General features: G+C 47.2%; 1 protein-coding gene and 1 long non-coding RNA gene across 5 annotated transcripts in view; both read left to right on the top strand.

Moving 5' to 3' along the window:
• Positions 1–26985, top strand: part of EFEMP1 (EGF containing fibulin extracellular matrix protein 1) — a 267037-nt gene that overhangs the window by 202793 nt on the left and 37259 nt on the right. For all 4 annotated transcript variants that reach the window (XM_083733617.1, XM_083733618.1, XM_083733616.1 and 1 more), the window contains 2 exons: positions 29–77; positions 2410–2655. In XM_083733617.1, coding sequence (XP_083589743.1) covers positions 29–77; positions 2410–2655 — 295 coding nt within the window. The remainder of the gene's footprint in view (positions 1–28; positions 78–2409; positions 2656–26985) is intronic.
• LOC310842171 overlaps positions 1–26985 on the top strand; it is a 170973-nt gene that overhangs the window by 106729 nt on the left and 37259 nt on the right. The window lies entirely within an intron of this gene.

Here is a 26985-nt window from a genome sequence, read left to right as displayed (position 1 = left end):
TAATTGGTTTTCTTTGTTTTACATGCAGCAATGCACAGATGGTTACGAATGGGATCCCGTCATGCAGCGATGCAAAGGTACAGTAAACTGTAGCAAGGGGCACATTGATGTATTTATATCTGCTAAAAGGAATCCTGAGCTTGAACAAATGAGAATTCCGTCTCCATAGTGGAATTTCCTCCATAGTCTTTTCCAGTGCAGAGACTATGGAGAAAGCATGGGAAGAAGCACAAACTTTGTGGCCGTATCCGGGTTTCTGGAATCGCATCCACTGTATCAGTTTCTCTCCAGCACAGATTTGCATTCGTCATCATTGATATTTCCTTCCGAGGCAGTGAGAATGATCCATTTACTGCAGGGATAGCCAATGCGCTGTTCTTCAGATCTTGTTGGGTTATAGTCACATTCATGCCATTCATTGAAAGCACCCGTTATCTTTAAAGAGTGCATCATGGAACATTCCCATTTGACAGCATGGACAGCAGTCATTTAGGAGGGTAATGCAGAGCTCAATAATGGTTGAGTGTTGCACATGCAATTGGCTTAGCTGTGTACCTCTCGCGCATCCAATTCCCCTCTCCCCATGAGGTGGACTGAGGATCCAAGGGTGTCAGGATGCTGTCAGCGGTTCCCGGCTGGTTGCCCAGGAAAGTATGAAGACAAGGAAAAGTTTCTTACCCTCCTTTTTTGTTTCAAAAAAAGCCAGTGGGGTGTAGTGGTTAAGAGCGGTGGACTCGTAATCTGGTGAACCGGGTTCGCGTCTCCACTCCTCCACATGCAGCTGCTGGGTGACCTTGGGCTAGTCACACTTCTTTGAAGTCTCTCAGCCCCACTCACCTCACAGAGTGTTTGTTGTGGGGGAGGAAGGGAAAGGAGAATGTTAGCCGCTTTGAGACTCCTTAAGGGGAGTGATAAAGCAGGATATCAAATCCAAACTCTTCTTCAGTCTTTACAGAGAGAGGCTATAGAACCCAGCCTCTTGGATAATGGCATTGTCATGAGTGAATCTCCATCACACACCCGTCTCTTCTACTTCCTCATTCATCTCTTCTGCGGGTTCTGCTATGTGCCCTCTGTCTTTCAGCTCTTTGCTCTCCTACTTCTAAGGCTCGCCGGGTTCTGGGAGATGGAGGGTCTGGGATGCTTTCTAGTGACAACATGTCAGCCAGGTGTTGCTCTGGCTCTCCCATGATTTCCCAGCTTTCCCCCACATCTGCCTCTGAGCTGCGACCTGCCTCAAACCCCTGTTTGTAAATCTATACTGTCTTCGTCATCCTCCTCCCTGGAAGGGTCAGGGTGGGGAGACTGTCTTTACCCTTCCTCCTCTGCCCAGTCCCTAGGGGAGTGGCCAGCACTCCTGCAGAAACTGTGCCAGCCCCTGTCGCTGCTGCCAGAAAAGTAAAGCGAAGCAGCAGCAGCAGCAGCAGCTTATGGCAATATCTCGTGAGATTTTGCGGAACTCTCGCAAGATCTCGCTGCTGCCGCCACTTCTCACATCTCCCATGGCTGGGGGTGGGTGTCCTGTCTGCCCACTGCTGCTCCTGCAGCAGCAAGGAAAAATTATTACAGCATCCAGGTTCTGGCAATATCTTACAGACCTCTCCCAAGTTCTTGTCAGAAGCCATAGTCCATAGGAAGGCAAACTAAGGCCCGGGGGCTGGATCCGGCCCAATCGCCTTCTCAGTCCAACCCGCGAACGGTCTGGGAATCAGCGTGTTTTTACAGGAGTAGAATGTGCCTTTTTATTTAAAATGCATCTCTGGGTTATTTGTGGGGCCTGCCTGGTGTTTTCACAAGAGTAGAATGTGTGCTTTTAATTAAAATGCATCTCTGGGTTATTTGTGGGGCATAGGAATTCGTTCAATTTTTTTGTTGTTGTTCAAAATACAGTCCTGCCCCCCACAAGGTCTGAGGGACAGTGGAATGGCACCCTGCTGAAAAGCTTTGCTGACTCCTGCCGTAGTCACTGTAAAGGGGCAGCTGACCAATAATATTACTGGCAATTGTGAAGTGATGTCAACTAGAGACTAAGTGAAAACTGATGCAGCAGTTGGGGGTACATCTTGGACATGTAACGAAAGCGGGAAACCGGTTTTGGAAATATTAGATTGAATGAATCTGGTTTCACATGTAATAATTTGGAAAATCAATGAAAATATAATTGGCAGAAGCTGTAGTCATGCAACCGCAGTTGGCAGTGAGTGGGTTTCTGTTTCACCTCACCTGTTGAAATAGGACAAGCCGTTGCTGCCTCTTCCCCTATCTCTGCCTCTTCCCCTACCTTTTCTTTCCACGTGGAAGTGCTGATAACATTCTCAAACCTGCCGCCTGCCTGAGACCCTCGCCTGCATCCGAGGCAGGAAGGTGCCGCCGTTTTGGTGCTCACCTTCGCCTTGTTTCCGACCGCAGATATCGACGAATGTGAAATCGTGCACGATGCCTGCAAAGGTGGGATGAAATGCGTGAACCACTTTGGAGGATACCTCTGTCTGCCCAGAACGGCTCAGATTATTGTCAACAACGGTCAAGAGCAACCTGCGCCTGAACCCGCCCCTGCGCCTAATGGCCGAAACGGCAATGCCATAGCTCGAAGGACTGTCCCAGGGATACAGTGCGCGGCCGGGTTTGAAGCCAGCGATCACAACGTGTGCCAAGGTAAGGAATTCATCTTATGCCGAACTTTACATCCCTGTATCAGGGATGGGGGTGGGATTCATTTGGCTCCCTTTCCGCACCAGATTGGCCCAGTTCAACCATCCAGAACTCAGTTGTTGATTGGAACAAAACTGGTCGAATTGCAGCCTTATCCAGATTTTGCAATGCCATTTCGGTGCGCATAACATGCACACACCCGAAAATACCACAATTGAAACGAATATTCAGATACGTGTTTTAGGAGAAAGTGCATTGGATTTTATTATTATTATTTTGAGGGGAGTGGTGGGGAATACGTACACAAATGCATGTAATAATGTACGCGGTTTAAATGTGGAGTTGTCATGCATTCTTTAAAAAAAAAAAAATCAGCACAAAACATGGACTTATGCCAGCAAAATTGAAGCAAGGGGGCGGGACTTGTGCTTATCTGTTTGCCCCTGCTATGTAGTAGAGAATAACAGGGAGGGCAAGTAATGTAGCCTTAGTGACTTATATCAGAGACGGTAATTCAGAAGAAAGGGATGAGGTTGTAGTGAGAACTGGGGAAGCTTATTTCTGCTCTCCGTCGGTTTTGGCACCTGCCCATTCTGAAGTCAGTTTGTCGTGTTCCGGCCTTAATCTGCAAATTCCTCCTTTTTTCAATCCGCCTGAAAATTTGTATCTAAATACGTATTTTAAACATAATTCTTCTCGCGAAAGATGCATTGTTGAATTTATTTTATTGGAAAGTACATCTTCCTCAGAGCACATATTTAGGATACGTTTAGATTCTAGCTCAGTGGTAGAGCATCTTGCCTGTCAATCAGAAGGCCGCAGGTTCAACTCCCAATCTACCTTGGTATCCTACGTTCCTATGCAGGATAAAATTATGCGTTTTTAAATGCATTTTGAATCGACCCCGGAAACGGACCAGTTTGCCAGTACATGTTGGGAAAACACTGGCCTAATGTGCTTGCAGCCCCTAGTCCCAGTTACCAGCCTAGCAGCTGCATTCTAGCCAAGCTGCACTTCCAAACTTCCTTCAGAGGCAGCCCCACATATACTAGTAGTCTAAGCTGGAGGTTAGGGTCGCAGGTGGCGCTGTGGTCTAAACCACAGAGCCTAGGGTTTGCTGATCAGAAGGTTGGCGGTTCAAATCCCCACGACGGGGTGAGCTCCCTTTGCTCGGTCCCTGCTCCTGCCAACCTAGCAGTTTGAAAGCACGTCTAGGTGCAAGTAGATAAATAGGTACCGCTCCGGTGGGAAGGTAAACGGCCTTTCTGTGCGCTGCTCTGGTTCGCCAGAAGCAGCTTAGTCATGCTGGCCCCATGACCCGGAAGCTGTACACCAGCTCCCTCGGTCAATAAAGTGAGATGAGCGCCACAACCCCAGAGTCAGCCAGGACTGGACCTAATGGTTAGGGGTTCCTTTATCTTTACCTTTTAAGCTGGAGGTTATCAGAGTAGACTATCTCTACATAGCGATGCAGCTGGCTAATCAGCCAAAGCTGGTTAAAGCTGTTCGCTATCCCAGGGAGTCACTGCTGGCTGGCTAGAACCTTGAGTAGGAGAATTCCTGTTAATGTGGCGAGGATCTACTGCAGAAGAGGGTAACCAAGATGATCAAGGGCCTAGAAGCCAAGTCTTAGGAGAAACAATTGAGGGACTTGAGTATGTATATCCTGGATAACAGGAGAATGACAGGAGATATGATAAAGGTAAAGGGACCCCTGACCATTAGGCATAGGCGCCGACTCCATGGGGCCTGAGGGGGCCCGAGCCCCCTCAAAAATTCGTTTGGGGGGGCTCAGCCCCCCCAATAATTTAAGAAAATTATTAGTTATATTATGCTTTGTAAAATCACAAAATTATGTTGGTATTTTTTATTTTCCTTGTTTGACATAGTTACCTTTTAAAATACATTCAGTAATGAGTTAAAACAAATAATTATTACGGTAGTAAAAGAGGCGGCGCGAGTAGTTTTGCTCGGTGCGTGCGACTGGCCCAGCCCCTCTTTCCTTTTCCTCTCTTCTGCTCTCCCGCCGGGCGCCTGAGGGAGAGTTACTTAGCGGTTCTGAGGAGCCGCTGTTGTTTCGGCAGGGGAAAAATCGCCGCCCGCGAACCGCCGAGCTCCCTCTCTCTTTCCAGCCTCTCTCTCTCTCGCTATGGCCAAGGAGGAGGAGAAGCCCTTCAGCCAGTCTATGGCCGAGTGGCGGAGGTTCATCTACAACCCCAACAGCGGCGAGGTCCTGGGGCGAACGGCCAAGAGCTGGGGTGAGGAGGGCGAGCGAGCGAGCGCTCGCGCGGGGAAGGGAGAGGAGGGGCAGCCGGCACGAGGGGCGGTGGGAGGCGAGGCGCGGCGGGCACTTGCCTTGCCCACCACGCATCTCTCTCCTTCTCGGTCTCTCTCCCTCCCTCAGCTGGCGAGGGGGCCACGAGGCGGGCGGCGGCAGCAGCAACGGGCCGGGAGCGACTCTTAGAAAACTTCCCGGGGCAGGACCCCGGTATGGGCCCCCCCAATATTTTTTATAAGTCGGCGCCCCTGCCATTAGGTCCAGTCGTGGCCAACTCTGGGGTTGTGGCACTCATCTCGCTTTATTGGTTGAGGGAGCCAGCATACAGCTTCCGGGTCATGTGGCCAGCATGACTAAGCTGCTTCTAGAGAACCAGAGCAGTGCACAGAAACGCCGTTTATTTCTGCCAGAGTGGTACTTATTTATCTACTTGCACTTTGACGTGCTTTCGAACTGCTAGGTTGGCAAGAGCAGGCACCGAGCAACAGGAGCTCACCCCGTTGCGGGGATTCAAACTGCTGACCTTCTGATCAGCAAGTCCTAGGCTCTGTGGTCTAACCCACAATCTTCAAATTTCTAAAGGACTGTCACACAGTGGGTGGAGCAAGCTTGTTTTCTCCAGCTCCGGAGGATAGGATCTGAACCAATGGCTTCAGTTACAAGAAAGGAGGTTATGACAACATCAGGAAGAACTTTCTGGTGGTGAGGGCTGTTCAACAGTGGATGAGACTCCCACGAGAGGTTGTGGACTCTCCTTCCTTAGAGGTTTTTAAGCAGAGGTTAGATGGCCATATGTCATGGATGCTGTAGTTGAGATTCCTGCATTGCAGGAGGTTGTACTAGATGACCCTTACGGTCCCTTCCAACTTTACAATTCTTTGCTTCTATGATTTTGTTGCAAGGCACACTTGTACTACATAATATGGGAAGTAGCGTATATATTGGAAATTCACAGGTTGTGCGGGACTGACCTTTAACACATCGTTGCTTATTTATCAACTGTGATTTAAAGAGCGTTGTATTTGAGCCTTTGGCCAGGGCAGAAGAAGCTTGAGGTCCGTGGAAATCAATGGTGGTTTGGGCAGTGGTTTTTCTAGGGTAAGGATTCCATCCAACATGTTTATATTCTGATTCATAAAATAAACTCCCACGAGAGCATTCCATTAATGGTAACTTAATTTGAGAGTGACGTGTTTGTTGGTAAATGAGGTTGGCGCTGCCTCTATGAATACCGAGAAAGGAACTACAGCTATTTCATACAGCTTGTCTCGATTATGACCATTTAAACCACTATTTAATATAATTAGATAGAAAGGCCTCCTCTCTCTCTCTCTCTCTCTCTCTCTCTCTCTCTGTTGAAGCCAAAGAATTAAAAAGAAAAGAAAAATCAATAGCCCAAATCTTGGAAGATTGCTTTGCTGACGTGCGCTTGGATCCCCCACTGGTTAGCCTTAGAACAAGTGTTTATGAATCAAAAGCAGAATTTGGCTCCGGGTCGTTTCTTTCACAAAAATGATATGCGCTGGAGGAACAGATGTTAAAGTAAACTATTTATACAAACAAACACAATGAGAAACAGCCTCCAGAGTTTACAGGATTGTTGCAAGCCCAATTCCTGATTGTGCAAAAAAAAAAAAAATTAAAAGAAGGAATTACCATTGCTAACATCCTGGGAATTTTATCCTGGGGAGTGGTGGGTGTACACTCATGCAAATGTTGTTCATTAGCTAGCTTGTTTGAAATGCTGGCAAGCTTCAGACTGGATCTCTGACCAAAGGATCAGAGCTGGGGGGGTGGATATAGCTCACTAGCAAAGTGCAATTTCTAATCTGGAGAGGGAGCATACAGAGAAATCAGTGGCAAAGCCGTGTGGAAGATCCCTAGTTCAGGCCTTGGCAACTTCAATTAAAAGGATCAGCTTAGCAGACACTGTGAAAATTAGATCTCCCTGCCTAAGATGCTTTAAATGGAGAGCCAATCTTATGTGCAGTGACAGTGCAAGCCTGCCCAGTACAAAGAAACTCTACTGAAGCTTTTGAGGACTCCTGTGCCTTTAATTAAAAGTTTCCGATTTGCAGGCCCTACCCGTTTTATTGCCTCCTCTTGAGATTGACTAGAGAATCTGTGTTGAATAGTCGGTTAACTAGATTATTTCTCTGAATTTTCCCCACGCCACTTCCTGTTTCTGTTCACAAATCCTCTGGTCAGGCTTAAGGGGAAGCAACAAAACAGGACCTGCAAATAGGTAACCTTTAATTAAAAGTGCAGGAGCCCTTGAAAGCTTCAGTTGCGCTTTCTCCATAATAGACAGTGGCACATCAGATGGATTCTTAATTTTAAAAGTGGACAAATAGCGTGGCAACTTCAGACTAAACTGTTAGGTGTGGAAGTAACCCCTTGACTTCACAGCAGCTCAGTCAATGGTTTGACAGGCTAGCTGATGACAACCTACAGAAATGTTGCAGTCCATTACGTAGAGAGTTTTGCATAGCTCAAGTCTGAAAAGGGTTCAGTTGTCCCAGATTCGCTTTCTTTATAGATGGCTTGTAACAGATGGATATTGTGCTGGTCCTGGGGGTTAACTGTGCAGCGAGGTCCGAGTCCAGTCTGAGGTGGAGGGTGCGGTATGGAGGCAGTCTGTCAAAGCTGAAGCTGGGTCCAAGGCGGGAAGTCGGGCGAGGTCAGGAGCTCCAGCAGGACAAGGTGCAGGCAGGAACAGGCTACCAACAATGTTGCTCCCGCAACCTGGGACTGGGGCTGGCTGGCTTTTATCTGCCCCGAGGCATAGGGCGGCCCCGGTCCACAGGTGACTCACCTCTCCTGGCCTGGAGGCGAGCACTCCTCCTGCGGAAACTTAGTTCCCTCCGCCTCTCTGCCCTGAGCCTCTGTAGCTCAGGAGAGGCTGGAGGGTTACCGGACCCAGAGGCAACCTCAGCTTCCCCTGACGGGGCTGAGAGTGGAGCACCTGCAGGCAATGGGTCCTCCATCACCTCAGGAGCCAGAGCAGACTCAGCTGGTGCCTGTACCTGAGGATCCAGCACAGGTGAGGACCCTTCAGCCTCAAGCCCCAGCCCCGGCTCAGCTGGTTCTGGAGGTGGGGACTCCTGTGCAGGCTGGGATTCTTCAGGTTTAGCCTCCGAGTCCGAATCCCAGGCCATCACAGATATTCTCGAATTTTAAGTGGATGAGCAGCGAAAAAATGTGAAGATATTCTGGAAAGGTATGTTAAGGAAGTATGCTTATATCCTGAAGAGTTCTACTTTACCTCGTGCAATGTTATGTTTTGACTGAACTAAAAATACAAAAGGGATTTGCAAATTATAGAGTGATTGAGCAGTTTGGCCTCCATGTGGTGATTATAAAATGGCTTCTATACCAATTAACATTTTTGTGTTTTATTTGCTGCCATGCCGTTGAGCTCAAACCATGATAGAAGTGGCTTCCCTCATTGTTAAGTATAGTGTGAAAATATCCGCTTTTCGTCACGTGTAATTCGGCAGCAAAAAGGACATAGGCTTGAAGGCCAACGAAGGATGCAGGAGAAGTAACATGCATTAAGAGACTCGGTTTTTTATAAGTTATAAATTGGCAATAATTAACATGAAATTGACAACGATTTCATTCTATAATGCAGTCTAAAAATCTTGTTAACAAAGTGGAAAAGGTGTGTGTGTTTGGCCCTAATAGAAAACCATCACCAAGTAGTATCTGTTAAAGAATGAGGGGGAGGCAGACCAGGGGCTGTTGAGCTATGTCAGTTATAATGATATAAAACATCTACGACAGCCTTTCTCAACCTTGGGTCCCTGGATATTGTTGGACTACAACTCCCATCATCCCTAGCTAGCAAGGGATGATGGGAGTTGTAGTCCAACAACATCCAAGGTTGAGAAAAGACTGGTCTATGAGTTTGTAGTGTCAGTATTCCATTAAGAGTCATGTTTGGTAAGTCGGGATTGCTTTGCTGTTGACTTTAGTCCCCTGCCTAGAAAGTTCCGGATTCTAGTGGCTTCAACAGTCAGTCCGAGTTCTGTTGCCACTGAGCATGCTCAGTCCGTATCAGAATGATATGGAGAAAGGGATTTCATCATCAGAGCAGTTATATATATTTTTTTGCTGAAGATTTTTTTTAACTTCTGCAAACCTTGCGGTTCTCCCAAGCGCACTAGTACCTTCTTCTCAGGTGTGGGCCATGCCATTTTGCTTACATAAGCAACAGTGCTCCGAGACTGAAGTAAAATGGAATAACACTGGAGGGTTAGAGAGAAAGATTGCTGCACAAATGCATAAGTCTTTTCCCAGATGATGAGGTTTGAGCATGAGGCATTCTGCATGCAAGGCAAATGCTTTCCCGATGAGCTTTGGCCCTTCCCTAGCTATAGCTGCAGTCCTATACACACTTCCCTGGGAGTTAGTCCCCCTAAATTCAGTGGGTCTTAACTCTGAGTGGACGTGTGTAGGATTGCACCACAAGATAGGCCCAGAAACTGCTTTACTAGTGATGCATCTACAGTGGTACCTCGGGGTAAGTACTTAATTCATTCTGGAGGTCCGTTCTTAACCTGAAACTATTCTTAACCTGAAGCACCACTTTAGCTAATGGGGCCTCCTGCTGCCGCTGCACCGCCGGAGCATGATTTCTGTTCTCATCCCAAGGCAAAGTTCTTAACCCGAGGTACTATTTCTGGGTTAGCGGAGTCTGTAACCTGAAGCGTATGTAACCTGAAGCATATGTGTAATGGTTATAGGGGTTGCTCATGCGTAAGTTGCCGCCACTCCTGGCTAGGTTGCCTGGTTAAACCTTTTGTCTGGACAGCCCTTCACTTCGTGGCTGTTTCAGTTGCTAGCAGAATCTGTCAGTGGGCGTTTCTTGAACCTCTTCCAGCAAAGAAGTTCTTTGACGCCAAGTCTCTGCCTACTCTCCCTGCGCGGAAGTCTTCTGCGCAGGGTGGGTGTGGGCAGTGGAGGACCCATGCTCTCCCCTCTGGTCTCCGGCGAGGAGTCCTGGAGCCCCCTCACCGATTCCCCCCTCTGCCCCCCTTTATCCCTGGTCTTGCGCTGATTTCCTTCCCCAGCCGATGAGCTGCCTCTCTCCCAGCTGGGCCCTTCTCCAGCATCGCTTTGGAGCCTTGCCTCCGCCTCTAGCTCCGATGGCAGTTCCCTGACAGTATGTAACCCGAGGTACAAATGTATAGTTCTTTGATTGGGCCTCCAAGCTCTCTTCAGATATTAGCATGGAGTGAATCCATTCCCATATAATTATATATAGCTGGAGAGGAAAAACGTTGCCCGGCAGAAATAAGAATAATAATAAATTAACTACCTGGCATTCCTTATCTGTCAAAACAAATTAGCTCCCGCGGTGATGAAATTTAAATTTCAAGCTCGTTTGTGTATTTCTTGTGCGAACCTGCAGCCATTTGACGGGAGTGGGAGAAGGATTTTCCTTGGGATCAGTAAGTGAACCGAGGCTGGTAACAAAACATTTCAAGCCTTGTTGCTGTTAGGTCAGCTGCTCAAACACAAAATTGTGCTTGTTTCCGTTTGACCAATTCAAAAGCTTCCAAGAATGTAATAAAAGAAAGCTGCATTCCTGCAGAATGCAGTGGGACTTATTTCTGAATAGGCAGGTACAAAACCCTTATCAATACTGAAATACAGTGGTACCTCGGGTTAAGTACTTAATTCGTTCCTGAGGTCCGTACTTAACCTGAAACTGTTCTTAACCTGAAGCACCACTTTAGTTAATGGGGCCTCCTGCTGCCGCCGTGCCGCCGGAGCCCGATTTCTGTTCTCATCCTGAAGCAAAGTTCTTAACCTGAAGCACTATTTCTGGGTTAGCGGAGTCTGTAACCTGAAGCGTATGTGTTGTAAATAAAAATATGCCCTTTTCCCTTATGGGGTATCCAAGAGCCCATACAGAGTCCTTGCATAGGTTCCCTATTGGTAGGAGAAAATAACAGAGGCCAACCAGAGAATATTGAGAAGCAAAGCAGCTAGTAAGCTTGATCTTTATTGATCTGTTGCAACAGGGTGCTCCCCTCACACGCTGGAGAGGAAGAGGACCCAGAACAATGCTGTGCAAGGGTTTATAAAGACTTTTGAAATTCCCCTTCTGTAGATCAAGACCACCCCCAGAAACATTATGCATACATCACAGAAGGGGTGTAACCTAAGACCACCCCTCAGATACATCCCACCTACATCACAGAAATTTAAATGTTGTTTTTCTCTTGTCCTTGTTTATCTCCTGTCTGGCAGGTTACTTGATTGGATTTCCTGGGGAGCCTGGCCATTCTTTTGTAGTGGTAAAATACTTATTTCCTGGGCCAGGTCACAGGCTCACACCTTGTATCTTAAATGTGTCCTTAAGACAGGATTTGTGAGGAAAGAGACAATGGGGAGACTTTTCCATTTTGACCATGCAGAGAAACATTTGCTCAGTTTAGGAATCAAAATGGTTCCAGGTTGGCTTTCCTGTGCTGATCTATGTACGTGTGGTTATGAACGTTGCCATATATCTAAGACCATAAAATTCCTATCACATATGTAACCCGAGGTACCACTGTATGACTCTTCTGACACCCTAATCTTGAGAGGTGGATCCAATTGCAGTCCAACCTTGGTTCTCGAACGCCTCAGTTATTGTACATTTCAGCTCCCGAATAGCAAAAACCTGGTTTTCGAACGTTTTTTGGAACCCAAACATCCGACGCTGCTTCCGTTTGAGTGCAAGAAGCTCTTGCAACCAATCGGAAACCACGCCTTGGATGTTGAACGTTTTGGAAGTCAAACAGTCTTCTGGAACGGATTACGTTCCAGAACGGATTACGCATAGAATGCTCCTTCGCAACGCAGGTCTCAGTGCTAACCCACTTCAATTAACGTATCAGGGTTCTGGGCTCCTCAAGATATTCCTAGTCTACATCTCCCATCATCCTTGACTCACCGGCCAAGCTGTCTATAGCTCATGAGACCTGGAGTCCACCATCATCAGGGAAGCTAGCATCTCAGGGCAAAGGCTATTCAAAAGCCACCCTTTAAAACATACTAGTTTTTCACGCGCAGAGAATTATTGACATCAGTGAGCTTTCTCCACAAGACTTGCACCACCACCTGCAGTCCAAAGTGGTACAACTTGGCTAGTCACTTAGTTGTTGTTCTTTTTGTTGTTGTTGTTGTTTTTTAGAAAAGGTCTTCCTTTTGTAAATTTTAATAAGTTTCCATCAGCATACATTTCCGTCCGGATGCTTTGTTTTCATATCACGTCTGCACAGCATGCAGCAAGCACCAATTTTGAAGCGGTATCTTGTCTGGTACAAGAGAGAATGCAGACTGCCTCTTCTATGACATTAAATACTTCAGTTAAAAGGAACTTAAGAGTTATTTTTTAAAGGTCCATCAAAGGGATCCTAGTAAATTAATCCGCATGGTTGTGCAGAAGGCAAAACAAGGTTTGCAGGTTGGCCACTGCGTGGTTTCTAAGCAAGAGTTGTTTAACAAAAGCAGCAACAAAGCAACTTTCTCCATGGAAAATAGGCTGCTGAAATGAAGAATCTGGAACCTACATGAGTCGTACCCCTGAGCTGCAGCCCAGGTACTTCCTTGGGCCTACCTTTGACAGGTGACATTGAGAAATTCTTCCTGAACTGCCTCATTGGCTAACAGCACTCTTTTCCGCAGATCTTACCTGCCCTGTCATAGCTCTGAGGAATCCTATTGTGCCGCGGTATGCATTTCTGCTTGTTTTCCTTGGCAACGCCGTTGTTCTACCGTTGCACCCGGGTCAACAGAATTTCATAGCCCTGGGGCAAAGTGTGTGCGTTGTTTCAGCCAAACTCCGTCTGCGAGTTTCACTTGGCAGAAGCGATACCGGGCAGAAATCCTCCTTCCCTTTCTCTCCTAAGCTCTCTGGTATGTGTGGGCCTGTCTGTTGCCCTGTGCGAGAAAGAGAAGAAAAGGTGTCGCCCCTTTGGAGACTATCAAGATACACAAATAGCTTTGTCAGATCAGACCACAATCTTGTCTCGTGTAGCTTTCTCTTCCCACTGCAGCGCAGTTAGGTAGTTTTAGGTTCTGGAATTTAGCCTCACCTAGCTGGGCTCAGAGCGAAGGAGATATGCTAGCATATCTCCAGCTGAGCCAAGGATCAGGAATTATGCCAGTTGTGCAGACACACACACACACACACACACTGGCTCAGCCAGAAAATTGCTGTATCCTAACCCTACTCATCCCAGCAGATCTTGCTGTAGGATTGCTCCCTAAGAGGATCATTCTTATAGGCATGCCACTGTCTGTCTGACCCCAAGTGATTTGCAATTAGGGATGAATGAGAAAGTCTATTCAGTGTAACTGGAGCATAACCACTCGGGGAAGGGAGGCCAAGCTGCCTCCAGATTATTTTAATCCAACCTGTGCTGTGAATCAGACCGTTCATGTCCTGACGGAGTCCCTCAGTGGCTCCTTATCTTTCGAAAATGACCCTGTTTGCCTCCTTTCGAAAACGAACAAGCCTCAGTCCCCTTTCTTATCTAACTGAGAGCTTCGAGTCTCACATGGACATGTTCGGCGGTAGGGAAATCATTGCGGCTTGCTGCTGGCTGAGCCCTTCAAAGGCATATTTTGGAAGTTGGAACCGTGTCAGGAATCTACTTATTTACTCAGGGAGTTGTAGAGATTTCAGAAAAGGGGGCTGCTGCCAGCAGATAGCATGACTGCAGCTGGAAAACAATATCCTCATTGAGATAAGGCTCCTGCTTTTGATAGCTGTCAACCGAGCTTGGCTTGAACTTAAATTGCACTCGCAGCCGCCCGAAAAGAACTCGCTGAACATTTTCAGAGAGGGGCTCCGGATGCTCTTGGCGTGTTTCATTTGGGGAGGGGGCTGGAACCCCCACTTTGCATGCAAAACCAGGGTGGGTCCCTGGCATTTCCGGGGGGAAGGATCTGGAGAGGTGATGCCAGCCATAGTTGGCAAACTGGGAAAGAAGGATTTTGCCTGCCTTTTTCTGGGCATCAGACTGTGGTTAGAGATGCAGTATCAGGGCCAGTAGGGACACGGGTGGCGCTGTGGGTTAAACCACAGAGCCTAGGACTTGCCGATCGGAAGGTCGGCGGTTCGAATCCCCACGACGGGGTGAGCTCCCTTTGCTCGGTCCCTGCTCCTGCCAACCTAGCAGTTCGAAAGGACGTCAAAGTGCAAGTAGATAAATAGGTACCGCTCCGGCAGGAAGGTAAATGGTATTTCCGTGCGCTGCTCTGGTTCGCCGGAAGCAGCTTAGTCATGCTGGCCATATGACCCGGAAGCTGTATACCATCTCCCTCGGCCAATAAAGCGAGATGAGTGCCACAACCCCAGAGACGGCCACGACTGGACCTAATGGTCAGGGGTCCCCTTTACCTTTACTATCAGGGCCAGTAAAAAGGGGGAGCAGCCCTAATGTTGTTAAAGGTGGGGACCACAATGTTTGGTCCTCTCCAACTGGTGTTTATTCAAGAGCTAGGAATGCTGTGTGGCTCTGGAACAAGGGTGTGGAATATTTATTAGCCTGAGGGCCACATGCCATCATGAATAAGCATGTGGGGGCCACATGGGCAAGGTGTCACAGACTGACTGGATACAGAGAAATGGTGGGAGGAACCAACTGGAGAAGAAGGCTCGGAGCCCAGGGATTGGTGGTGGGACAACAATGAATGATCAGAGGGAGAAGACTGGTGGAAAGAGGTGTTGGAAGCTGAAGAGGTAACAGGGCTTGGTGAGTGGGTGGAGTCCGTGGCAGAAAGCAGTCCAGACTCAGAGGAAGAAGCTGAAGAGGGAGAGGAGGGAGGCAAAGAGGCAGAGATGAGTCCAGCTGGTGAAAAGGCATGTGTCTCCCCCTCCTGCTGTGACCAGCTCCCCTCCTCCTGGTCTCCCAGAACCTGGAGACACATGAAGAGAGCAGAGAACTTAGCGTCATGCAGGCATAGTCTCAGGTTACTTCAGAAAAGCACTGAAAAGGAGACTTAGGCAGCTGTGGGGATGTAGGGATCTCAAGTCTCTGCAACTGCTTCTTGGGGACAAGATTTGCTGGAGATGAGTTTCTGTGCTCATTAGCCTTGATACTTCGGTCCTGATCCTGTTTTTTGCTAATACAGTGGTACCTTGGTTCTCAAACTTAATCCGTTCCAGAAGTCCGTTCCAGAAGTAAAGAGTTCCAAAACCGAGGCACGCTTTCCCATAGAAAGTAATGCGAAATGAATTAATCTATTCCAAACTTTTAAAAACAACCCCTAAAACAGTAATTTAACATGAATTTTACTATCTGAGACCACTGATCCATAAAATGAAAGCAGGAAACAATGTCCTGCAGTCACACAATCAATCAATCAATCAATCAATCAATCAAACAGTTGCTGAACTGGGTTCTACACAGTCACAAAAACAAAACAAAAAAGCCACAAAAATGCAAAATAAATAGCAAAAACCGATCGACCTCAGCGTAACACTCAAATCGGAAGCTTAACACTCAAAACGGAAGTGTGGCGCTCAAATCGGAAGCGTAACACTCAAAACGGAGCACATTCGGCTTCCGAAAAAAGTTCGCAAACTGCCGTGTTTGCAGTGTTTGGGTTCCAAGGTGTTTGAGTACCAAGGTGTTTGAGAACCAAGGTACCACTGGAAAGACTTAAAATTGACTTGTTTGGTGTGGTTTTCTGCTGGCTCGCTCCTGTCACAAGGGTAAGCAGCAGAAGTAGGCCCCATTCCAGCCACACAAAGGTTGTTTGCCTCCCTACCCCACTTCTCCATCCACTATCCAAGCAGCAAGAGACACACGTTACAGCGAGGCAGAAGCACTTGGGGACACTGAGCAGGGCTTGAGTAATAGGATTGCCTGGGGGAAATCCTCAGGAGCTAGTTGGATGCAACCCATTCCAGCCAGGCAAAAATATTAGGGATATGGGGTGTGGCTATGAGATAGGTTATGCGGCCCTGGGGGAACTTTGGAGGGCCAGAAAGAGAGGCCTAGAGGACTTGAGATTCCCCACCCATGTTCTACTGCATGTCTTGTGTTACTTGGTTGCAGAATCATTTCCTGGTTTTATATGTGTATATAAAAAAAACACGGACACAGGTGGCGCTGTGGGTTAAACCACAGAGCCTAGGACTTGCCGGTCACGACTGGACCTAATGGTCAGGGGTCCCTTTACCTTTACCTTTTATTAAAAAAAACATGCTGTAGAATTGACAAGCTGGAAGGTGTGCAGAGGAGGGCAACCAAGTTGAGCAGGGTTCTGGAAACCAAACCTTATGAGGAACAGTTGAGGGAGCTGGGTATCTTTAGCCTGGAAAAAGAGGAGACTGAGAGGAGATATGATAGCCATCTTCAAATATCTTAAGGGCTGTCAGATGGAAGAAGGAGCAAGCTTGTTTTCTCCTGCCCCAGAGGATAGGACTCGAACCATTGACTTCAAGTTACAAGAAAGGAGATTCTGAATCAATATCAGGAAGAACTTTCTGATGGCAGGGCTGTTCGACTCCCTCAGAAAGTGATAGGCCCTCTTTCCTTGGAGGTTTTTAAGCAGAGGTTGGAATGGCTTTAGGGATGCTTTAGTTGAGATTCCTGCATTGCAGGGGGTTGGACTAGATGACCCTCGGGTACCTTCCAACTCTACAATTCTATGATTCCATGAACTCTAGCCATGTTCAGTAGCCTACCAGAAGTGCAGTAAAACTCCCATTTTTGCTCCCTGTTTTGGATGAGTAAAACAGAGGAACTGGCAAGTACTTCATAGGTGGCTATTGGGCTAAGTTCAGCCTAGTAGGGATAGGGAAATTTGTGGTCCTCCAGATGTTGTCCGGCTCTCACTCCCAACAGCCCTCAGCCAGGATTGGTGGATGTTCAGGGATCGTGGAAGATGTAGTTTGGCAACATCTGTAGGGTCACAGGTCCCCTTTCTCTGGCCTGCTGGTTCCTCCCTAGGTTTCCAAGGAGGGAAGTAAACAAAAACAGAAGCGACTACCAAACTGGAAACGACAAACCCAGCAAAAGAAAATCACATAATTCTGGACACCGTTAGAGCATAATCAGATTGCTGGCTGTCTTTCAGCGAAGGGTGGCAGTTTCGTATCAAATGTCAAATAGCTTTTCTATTAACTTACATAAGCAAAGAAATCGCACATGATGACTTGATTCGGGGGGGTGTGTGTGTTGTGTTTCTCTCCCCCTCTTAATTTTGCAGTGATGAACCAGGAGTTTAATTTGGTGACGTTAATTTAATTTAGCTGTCATGCTCTCTTTTCCTGTTCAAGAACTTGCTTTTTGGAAATATACGGTGCTGAACGAAATCCATGGAAATGTTCCATATTTGTTCTGAAGACAATATGCCATGAGGGAAAGCAGGGGAACTCTTTTATCACCGATCATTATTATTTTTTCTTTGACGGTCCTCCAGCATTTATTGGTCATTGTGGGTGGGTTAAGAGCTGTGCTCACACTGTGTTGGTTTCGTGCTTGCTTCATCTGTGAAAGGAACATATTTAAAGAGGCAACTCCTGCAAGAGAAAGCTGGCCCAGTTTGCTAACTGGGAAACCTAGCCAGATGGGCGGGTATAAATAATAAATTGTTATTATTATTATTATCATTATTATTCACCCGTTCACAATCTTGACTGCTAGCATTAACATAATTGGCAAGAGGCTCTTTCGGCAACTTAGTGATAAACTGCACCATAGTGTTCAGTTCATGATGCCAAAGTTAAACATAACCAACGCTTATAGGCTCATTTGCAATGCGGGAGTCAAAATGCATTTATTATTTGCAGTTATATCCCGCTCTACGTCAAATTTCATGATGCCTGAGTGGATTACCAAAAAAAAAAAAAAAAAAAGATACAAGCACATTTTAAAAATTCATAAAAACACTGAAAATATAGCAATAAAGCAATGGATATTGTTATTATTATTATTATTATTACCCCACCCATTTGGCTAGGTTTTCCCAGCCACTCTGGGCAGCTTGCAGCACAGTGCAGATTCACAAGACCCTGCAATTCAGCATCACGTCAGTCCCCAGCAAAAATGCATCCCTCACATGATTGCATTTTATAAAAAAAAAATATAAAAAAATTCTAGAAATTCACCATGAACGCTTCCCTTGTTCTCTTATAATGGCAATGGTGCCCACCTGAGAGGTACCAGATCTGTGTTTCATTGAGCTCCAGCTGGAAAAAAACAGCCCCCGTGACAAACGTTTTAGACATGCATCATTTTGCGACACAGTAATTCAGTTTTACTAACAAACCGGAGGTTAACCTCACCCCTTTCCAGCCCCGGGAGGAGTGCAGGGGGCATTTGCACAACACACCTACACACTGCAGCCCAGACACTAACATGTCGTGACACACAGTTTGGAAAGCTCTGTTATAAATCATAATCCTTGTGTCTTGTGAAATCATGATGGTGGCAGTCATTAATTTCCCTAGGGCAGAACCCACCCCAAGTTAACTAGTCTTGGGTCCCACTGGCTTCCTAGAGGGAGAGATTTCAGTACCTGTTTCACCACCCTTTTGACATCAGCCACATCCACGCCACAGGTGGCGCTATGCTCTAAACCACTGAGCCTCTTGGGCTTGCTGATCAGAAGGTTGGCAGTTCGAATCCCCACAACGGAGTGAGCTCCCGTTGCTCCATCCCAGCTCCTGCCAACCTAGCAGTTCGAAAGCACACCAGTGCAAGTAGATAAATAGGTATGGCTGTGTCAGGAAGGTAAACGGCGTTTCCGTGTGCTCTGGTTTTCCATTGCGCCAAAAGTGGTTTAGCCATGCTGGCAACATGATCCGGAAAACTGTGGACAAACGCCGGCTCCCTCGGCCTGAAAGCGAGATGAGCGCTGCAACCCCCTTGTCGCCTTTGACTGGACTTAACTGTGTCCAGGGGTCCTTTACCTTACATCCATGCCGTATATTTAAAGCACTTTCAACACACATTTAAAAGCACATGCTGCCCCCCAAAGGCTCATGGGAACTGTAGTTTGTTAAGTGTTCCGGTAACTGTAGTTCTGTGGTGGGGTAAACCATAGTTCTTAGGATTCTTGCGGGGGGAGCCATGTGTTTTAAAGGTACGATGTGGATGCGAAGCTAGAGCTGCTTCCTGATTCGAAGATAGTAGGTGACATTTTCGTATTGTATTAAATAAATAAATAAAACCAGAGCTTCCAAAACCAAGGAGTTAAAAGTGATCTGGGCAATAAGCCCAGATGTGCAACATTCCAAACATGGAAGGAAGTAGCAAGGGAAATGAAGAAAAGAAAAGCCTTTGACAGAGATTGCAGAAAGCTTTGCTAATGCAGAAGAGGAAAGCGGAGGATTAGCAAGGTTACTGGCGTTGCTGCAAAATGCAAGGAAGGGATTGAGGGTCCAGGAAAGCCTATAGCCGCTGAGCCTGGCTTTAGCCATAAGAAATATAAGGGAGGAATGTTAAGAGAGGGCATGTCAGGGCATCGCCGCCATCCTAAAGTGCAGTCGTCACAAGAAGCAGAAGAAGTTGAAAGGATTTCCTTCAGCTCTTGGGAAACGCTTCCCTCAAACAGTAGACATAATTCGCCAGAACTCTTCAAAGGCCTTTCCTGCAAAGAAAAAAAACTGCACAGTTATGGGAGGATATTTACTGGGGTGGAGTGGAGATTGAAGCTTGCAGAAAGTCAGATGCAGGTTTTCTTTTCTTTCCAAAGGTGGAGCAATCCTATACAATTCTGTTCAATGGGAACTATTGATTTCCTAGAGGCTTGCTCTCAGGAAGCTTGGGAAGAAGACTGTGGCTTAAAAGGTAGAAATGAACACTGCCAAAATCCGCCGGCCTCTTGTTTCAGGTCAAGTAACCAACGCAGGTGCCAAAGGTTAGGTTCCTATAGATGCTACCAGCGCTTTTTTCTATTAAAATAAAATGTTTAGGGGTACTCTCATCAGTGGCGGAGCTTCATGCTCTGGCACTGGGGGGGTGGAGAGCAGGTGGGGGCAGGGCTGGCACACACGCCGGGGCATGGTGTGCCACCCGCAGGGGCGTGGTCGCATCCTGGGGGCGTGGCATGCCGCCTTCGGGGGTGTGGCGCCCAGAGCGGGAGGGGGGCAGCTGCGATTTCACCCCACCGGGATCGCACTGCGGGGGGCGGTGCGGTCCCCCCGCACTCCTCTTTTTCCACCAGTGATTCCCATTTTGACTCAAGAAAATCACATTTGATAGTTCAAATCAGGAAAAATAAATACAGTGGACGCTCGGGTTGTGAACGTGATCCGTGCGGGATGCACGTTTGCAACCTGCAGCGGTGCGTCTGCGCACGCATGGGTTGCGATTCGGCACTTCTGCGCATGTGCAAAGCACAATTTATCGCTTCTGCGCATGTGTCTGTAACCGAGGTATGACTGTACAATAAATGGACAAAACCACAAGGATTTACAAAATGTTTAGGGGTATGTGTCCCCCTGCGTCCTCCCCCCAGAAGAAAAGCACTGGGTGCCACCCTTTTTTCAGCAACGTTGAATGGTGTGCTTTTCTGAATGGGGAGGAGAGCAGACTGCATTTTGCAGCACAGGAGATTGGTGATTCCTTTGTTCTGTATCCACAGAACAGTTTGCTCCCCATACTGTATTGGTATTGTGATAGGAATTTTATGGTCTTAGATATGGCAAAAACGTTCATAACCACACGTACATAGATCAGCACAGGAAAGCCAACCTGGAACCATTTTGATTCCTAAACTGAGCAAATGTTTCTCTGCATGGTCAAAATGGAAAAGCTTCCCCATTGTCTCTTCCTTCACAAATCCTGTCTTAATCTGTGTTTGAATAAGGGTGTGAGCCTTATCATTACAAGACTGCCCAGGCTCCCCAAGAAATCCAATCAAGTAACCTGCCAGCCCAGAAATAAACAAAGCGACAGGAGAAAAACAACATTTAAATTTCTGTGATGTAGGTGGGATGTATCTGAGGGGTGGTCTTAGGTTACACCCCTTCTGTGATGTATGCATAATGTTTCTGGGGGTGGTCTTGATCTACAGAATGGGAATTTCAAAAGTCTTTATAAACCCTTGCACAGCATTGTTCTGGGTCCTCTTCCTCTCCAGCGTGTGAGGGGAGCACCCTGTTGCAACAGATCAATAAAGATCAAGCTTACTAGCTGCTTTGCTTCTCAATATTCTCTGGTTGGCCTCTGTTATTTTCTCCTACCAATAGGGAACCTATGTAAGGACTCTATATGGGCTCTTGGATACCCCATAAGGGAAAAGGGCATATTTTTATTTACAACAGTATCTCCCAGGTTTCCTCAGCCTGGTGCCCTCCAGACCCCTGGCAGCCCTACCCAGCACTCATGGAAGTTGTAGTCCAAAAAAGAAAAAAGATCTGCAGGGTGCCAGTTTGAGAAAGGCTGGGACATGCCAGGATCATATCTGCTTTCTGCTTTAGAGATCTTTGAGATTGCAGTCCTAAAGACTTACCAGAGCCATGGATGGGGAACCTGTGGCCCACTAGATGGTGTTGGGCTACAGTTCTCATCATCTGTGCCCATTGACAATACTGGGTGGGGATGATGGGAGTTGTAGTCCAACAGATATCATGTGGAGGACCCCAACATACTAAGCCCCAGTGAAAACAGTAGAACATGCAGAAGATCGCTCTGCTAGGACACACACACACAGAATTGTCAAAGGAGCCCTGCAGCACATATTGTCATTTAGTCGTGTCCGACTCTTCGTGACCCCATGGACCAGAGCACGCCAGGCACTCCTGTCTTCCACTGCCTCCCACAGTTTGGTCAAACTCATATTAGTAGCTTTGAGGACACTGTCCAACCATCTCGTCCTCTGTCGTCCCCTTCTCCTTGTGCCCTCCATCTTTCCCAACATCAGGGTCTTTTCCAGGGAGTCTTCTCTTCTTATGAGGTGGCCAAAGTATTGGAGCCTCAGCTTCAGGATCAGTCCTTGATCTTCTTGCAATCCATGGTTTGATCTTCTTGCAATCTATGGGACTCTCAAGAGTCTCCTCCAGCAGCACATATACCTGCATACAAATGGAGCAGGGTCTTGACTGTTATGGCCCTAAAGCTAAGAGACTTGGGCCACCCTGAAGAGTTTGCTTTCTCCCAGTCGCAATTTACTTGGGGATTACATTCCAAGGCACCACGCACTGGAGTGAAATCTCTTAGATTTTTGAAAAGCCTTTGAAAAACCCTGCAAACAACCCATTTCACCCCTGCCCTGTTCCACCCATTTTTGGTGACATTTTTGTTACTTTTTTGGGGGGGGGTCGCTTCTGGGTTCGGCATGGTGGCATGTGCCTTGAACGTGCGTAAATGGGGAGTTGCCTATATTGAATTTGGACCTATTTAGCTTCCAGTTGTTGTTGGACTCTCAAATCCCATAGCATGGCCGGTGGTCAAGGATTATGGGAGTTGTGACCCAGCCACACCTGGGTGGCCACAGCGCCCCCATCAATAATAATAATAATAATAATAATTTTATTTATACCCTGCCCTCCCCAGCCAAGACCGGGCTCAGGGCGGCTAACACCAAATATAGAAACAATTGATTGAAATACAGCTGAAAAAACAAGATTAAAATACAACATTGAAACATTAAAATGCAGCCTCATTTCAGTGGAAACTCAATCAAAAACTTTTTGGGGAATAAAAACGTCAAGTCTTCACCAAGGCTAACTATCCAGACTGGTCCTACATGGGCCAGAAAAAAGCCAGGGAAGTCCCCAAATAGGAGTTCCAACACAGAAGGAGAAAGGAAAAAAGAAAGAGGAGGAGGGAATCAAATTGATTCCAAGCCAAAGGCAAGGTGGAACAACTCTGTCTTACAGGCCCTGTGGAAAGAAATCAGATCTTGCAGGGCCCTGGTCTCATGAGACAGAGCGTTCCACCAGGCCGGAGCCAGTGCTAAAAAGGCCCTGGCTCTGGTTGATGCTAATCTGAATTCCTTAGGGCCCGGGACCTCTAGGGTGTTGCTGTTTATGGACCTTAAGGTCCTCCGTGGGGCATATTGGGAGAGGTGGTCCCGTAGGCCTTGGCCTACAAGTATCTGGGGGTGTTGTTGTTCTTGACTTGACCTGGGCTCTCTCCCAGCTGGGAGTTGGGTGCCTGCCTCTACAGCATGTCCTCCTTAGGTGCCAGCCTTAGATAGCGAGGTGCCCGGGCAAAGAGGACTCGGGGGTTTTCCAGCTAGCGACCAAGAATAATGAGAGTCAACGCATGCTTGGATTGGCTCGAGTGTGTTGCTCCGTAACCATGGGCTCCAGATTGACACAGGTTTAAAAGGGCATCGAAGCATCCCCGTGGCTTGGTTACATAAATGAGCTGAGCTGGGGGAATAATTGCTCTGAAGTGTAAACGGTTGGTGGGAAACGCAAAGCGCTGTTGTGATTATCTGGTTGTAGGAAGCAAACGACGGAGATTAAAATGTTACATAAGGGAGCGAGCAGCGTGAGTCAGGGGTTTTGGGAAGAGTGAGTCACAGCCAGAGGGAATGGAGCCAGGCATGTAAAGAGAGGGAGAGAGAGAAAGAGAGAGAGAGAGAGAGAGAGAGAGAGAGAGAGACCCTAAAGCGTGTTTCTTCTTGGAAGCAAGTTCCAACAGAATCCGTGGGCTTTCTCTCAAGTTGGTGTGTTCTTAGGATGGAGGGATCCGAGGAGGTGGCAGAGAGCGAGCTGGGAAGGACGGGGGAGAGTCGGGGGGCACTTACAAGACTTTTTAAAAGCAGCTTGCTTCAAAGAAAGGGTCTTCCGAGAGCTCAACGCAGCTCACCCAGAATTTCAGCACAGAATGACGAGCGTCCTGCCAAAGTCAGCAACGGAAGGGGACAAAACAGTATAAATCACTTCGTGAGAGAGCGCTGGGTACATTTTTGGCAAATGAGAGGAAGTCGCTGGAGCGCAGCTATTAGGGAAGCTGGTGGGAACAAGCGTGAGGCGATGCAAGCCAACCTGTATTCTGCCACAGCGCTCAGGGGGGGGGGGGTTGCTTCACACACACACACACCCAACTTGCAAAAGAAACACTTCTCGCAGTATTTCTCGATTATCTCATAAACCTCAGCAGGTTGCAAGGCAGTTTGGAGAAGGCTTTCTTAATAGTACAGTGGTACCTCAGGTTACATACACTTCAGGTTACATACACTTCAGGTTACAGACTCCGCTAACTCAGAAACAGTGCTTCAGGTTAAGAACTTTGCTTCAGGATAAGAACAGAAATCGGGCTCAGGTGGCGCAGCAGCAGCAGGAGGCCCCATTAGCTAAAGTAGTGCTTCAGGTTAAGAACAGTTTCAGGTTAAGAACGGGCCTCCGGAACGAGTACTTAACCTGAGGTACCACTGTATTCATAACCACACTGAATTTATAAGAACTGTTTCTAAAGGGGGGTGTTTAAAATATTGGGGACCGCTGCAAAAAAAAAACACTCAAATTGCAATGGGATTTTATGGCAATGGGTTTGAAGGGGTGACGAGGCTCTGGCTGTGATTGGCTGAGCAGCCCTCATGTTGCAGGCAAGCAGGACAAACCACGTGGTCTCTGGGTACCCCTGGCTGCGCTGCTCAGATTTTACAGGGAAGGACTGTAGCTTAGTGGCAAAGTACCTGTCTTGCATTCAGAAGGTCCTGGGTTCAATCCTTCCCAGTTGAGGCTGGGAAAAGTCCCTTGTCTGAAACCTTGGCGGGCTGCTGGTTTTATTGAGCTAGATGGAACAATGGTGTGACTCAGCTAAAGGCCATTTCCTGTGTTCCTACAGAAGGACACGGAAAGCAGGAAGGCCTAGAGAAGAAGGGCTAAAAGAATTGGGAAAGAAGGGACCGGTTCATTGAAGCAGCCTCTGTTTTCCCCCATGGACCAATTGTCTCCCTTGCTACCATAGGATCTTAAAGCAGGGACCCCAAGGGCCACATTTTATTATAATAATAATAATAATAATAATAATAATAATAATAATAATAATAATAATATTTCTCATGGACAGCCTTCTGGGGCCACATTGCCAGAGGCAAAATTTGATAAAGTGACAGTTGTGATTCTTACCTTTGCTTGGTCAAAGTCTTTTTCTACAGAGACACACAAGCTCTGCTTACAACACATGCAGATGAAAATTATTGTTGTTGTTGTTGTTGTTGTTGTTGTTGTTGTTGTTGTTGTTGTTATTATTTCCCCAGCCACTATGGGCAGCTTCCACAAAGACCAAAAATACACTATGTCATACATTAAAAACTTCCCTGAACAGGGCTGCCTTAAGATGTCTTCTGAATGCCAGGTAGTTGTTTATCTCTTTGACATCTGACACAATGCAGTACAGTGGTACCTCGGGTTACATACGCTTCAGGTTACAGAATCCACTAACCCAGAAATAGTACCTTGGGTTAAGAACTTTGCTTCAGGATGAGAAGAGAAATTGTGCTCCGGCGGCACGGCAGCAGCTGGAGACCTCATTAGCTAAAGTGCTGCCTCAGGTTAAGAACAGTTTCAGGTTAAGAACGGACCTCCGGAACGAATTAAGTACTTAACCCGAGGTACCACTGTACACAAGCATTCATTTGCCAGACAGACCTTTGCAACTCGACTCTCTCTCAACACAGACATCATACAGGTCTTTGCAAAATGCTAGCTGTCCATATAATAAACATGCACACGCGCGCACACACACACAAGCACACTGGGCGCAATGACAGGCGTTTTGTGAGTTAATGCAAAGTTTGCGTTCCACCTGCCCATCTTCTTCTGTGTACTTTTCCAGCAGTGAGCCAGCTTTTAGGAACTGATAACAGCCATCAATTCAAAGACTTAGTCAGGGTGGAGGAAAGTTTCTTTTGAGCTGTCATATAGAAAGGAAGCAAGTAGGAAAATATTTGGGCATTCAAAGAGTGTGCGTGTGTGTGTCGGGGGAGCAAGCCTGAAGAATAGAGTCAAAACAGTCCATTCTATTTGTGATCTGGCTTTTTGTGTGTGGTGGTGTGGGGGGGGTCAAGTTTGTTTTCATTTTGCATGAGAAAGAATCCATCTTTTCTTTTCCATGTCCCCCACCCGGAATATGCCACCGGTCCCCAGTTCCTGAACAAACACGGAGAGTTCAAGTGGGATTTGTAAACTAGTTTCAAGGAATTTGTTTATTCAGCTTAGAGACTTCCAGTTGGTGCCGAGTGCCAGAAGAAACTGCTGTCAAACTGCGCTGCATCGGATTATAAAAGGCATAAATCTGGGAAGCCACACACAAACCCAGTACAGTGATGCAGTGTGCCGAATCTTCTACTGGGGTTGAGGGGGAGAGAGAGAAGAATTGCAAGCCATTAAGAATGTAAGAATATCAGAAGAGTCCTGATATTCAACAGCCAGATGGGCGGGGTATAAATTATTATTATTATTATTATTATTATTATTATTATTATGTCCAGCATCCTGTTCTCATGGCCAACCAGATGCCTAGACCTGATCACAAGCTGGACCTGATCCCAACAGCATTCACTCCTGCCTCCATCAGGCAGCCATTGTGACTAGTAACCACAGAGAGCCTTAAAGGTAAAGGGTAAAGGGACCCCTGACCATTAGGTCCAGTCGTGGCCGACTCTGGGGTTGCGACACTCATCTTGCTTTATTGGCCGAGGGAGCCGGCGTACAGCGTCTGGCTCATGTGTCCAGCATGACTAAGCCGCTTCTGGCGAACCAGAGCAGCGCACGGAAACACCGTTTACCTTCCCATCAGAGCGGTACCTATTGATCTACTTGCACTTTGACGTGCTTTCGAACTGCTAGGTTGGCAGGAGCAGGGACCGAGCAACGGGAGCTCACCCCATCGCAGGGATTCGAACCGCCGACTTTCTGATTGGCAAGTCCTAGGCTCTGTGGTTTAACCCACAGCACCACCCGTGTCCCTAGAGAGAGCCTTATCCCTCCATGAATTAGTCCAATCCTCTCTGAAAGTCGCCCAAGTTGGTGACCATCACTGCCTCTTCTGGGAACGTATTGCAAAGTTCCAACTATGCACAAAGAAGTGCTTTCGTTTATCTGTCCTGGTAGGCCACTGTGGGAAGGAGAGTGC

Source organism: Podarcis gaigeae (genome assembly GCF_964106915.1).
Source record: "Podarcis gaigeae genome assembly, chromosome: 3".
NCBI lineage: Eukaryota > Metazoa > Chordata > Lepidosauria > Squamata > Lacertidae > Podarcis > Podarcis gaigeae.
This window is presented reverse-complemented; position numbering and strand designations above follow the sequence as displayed.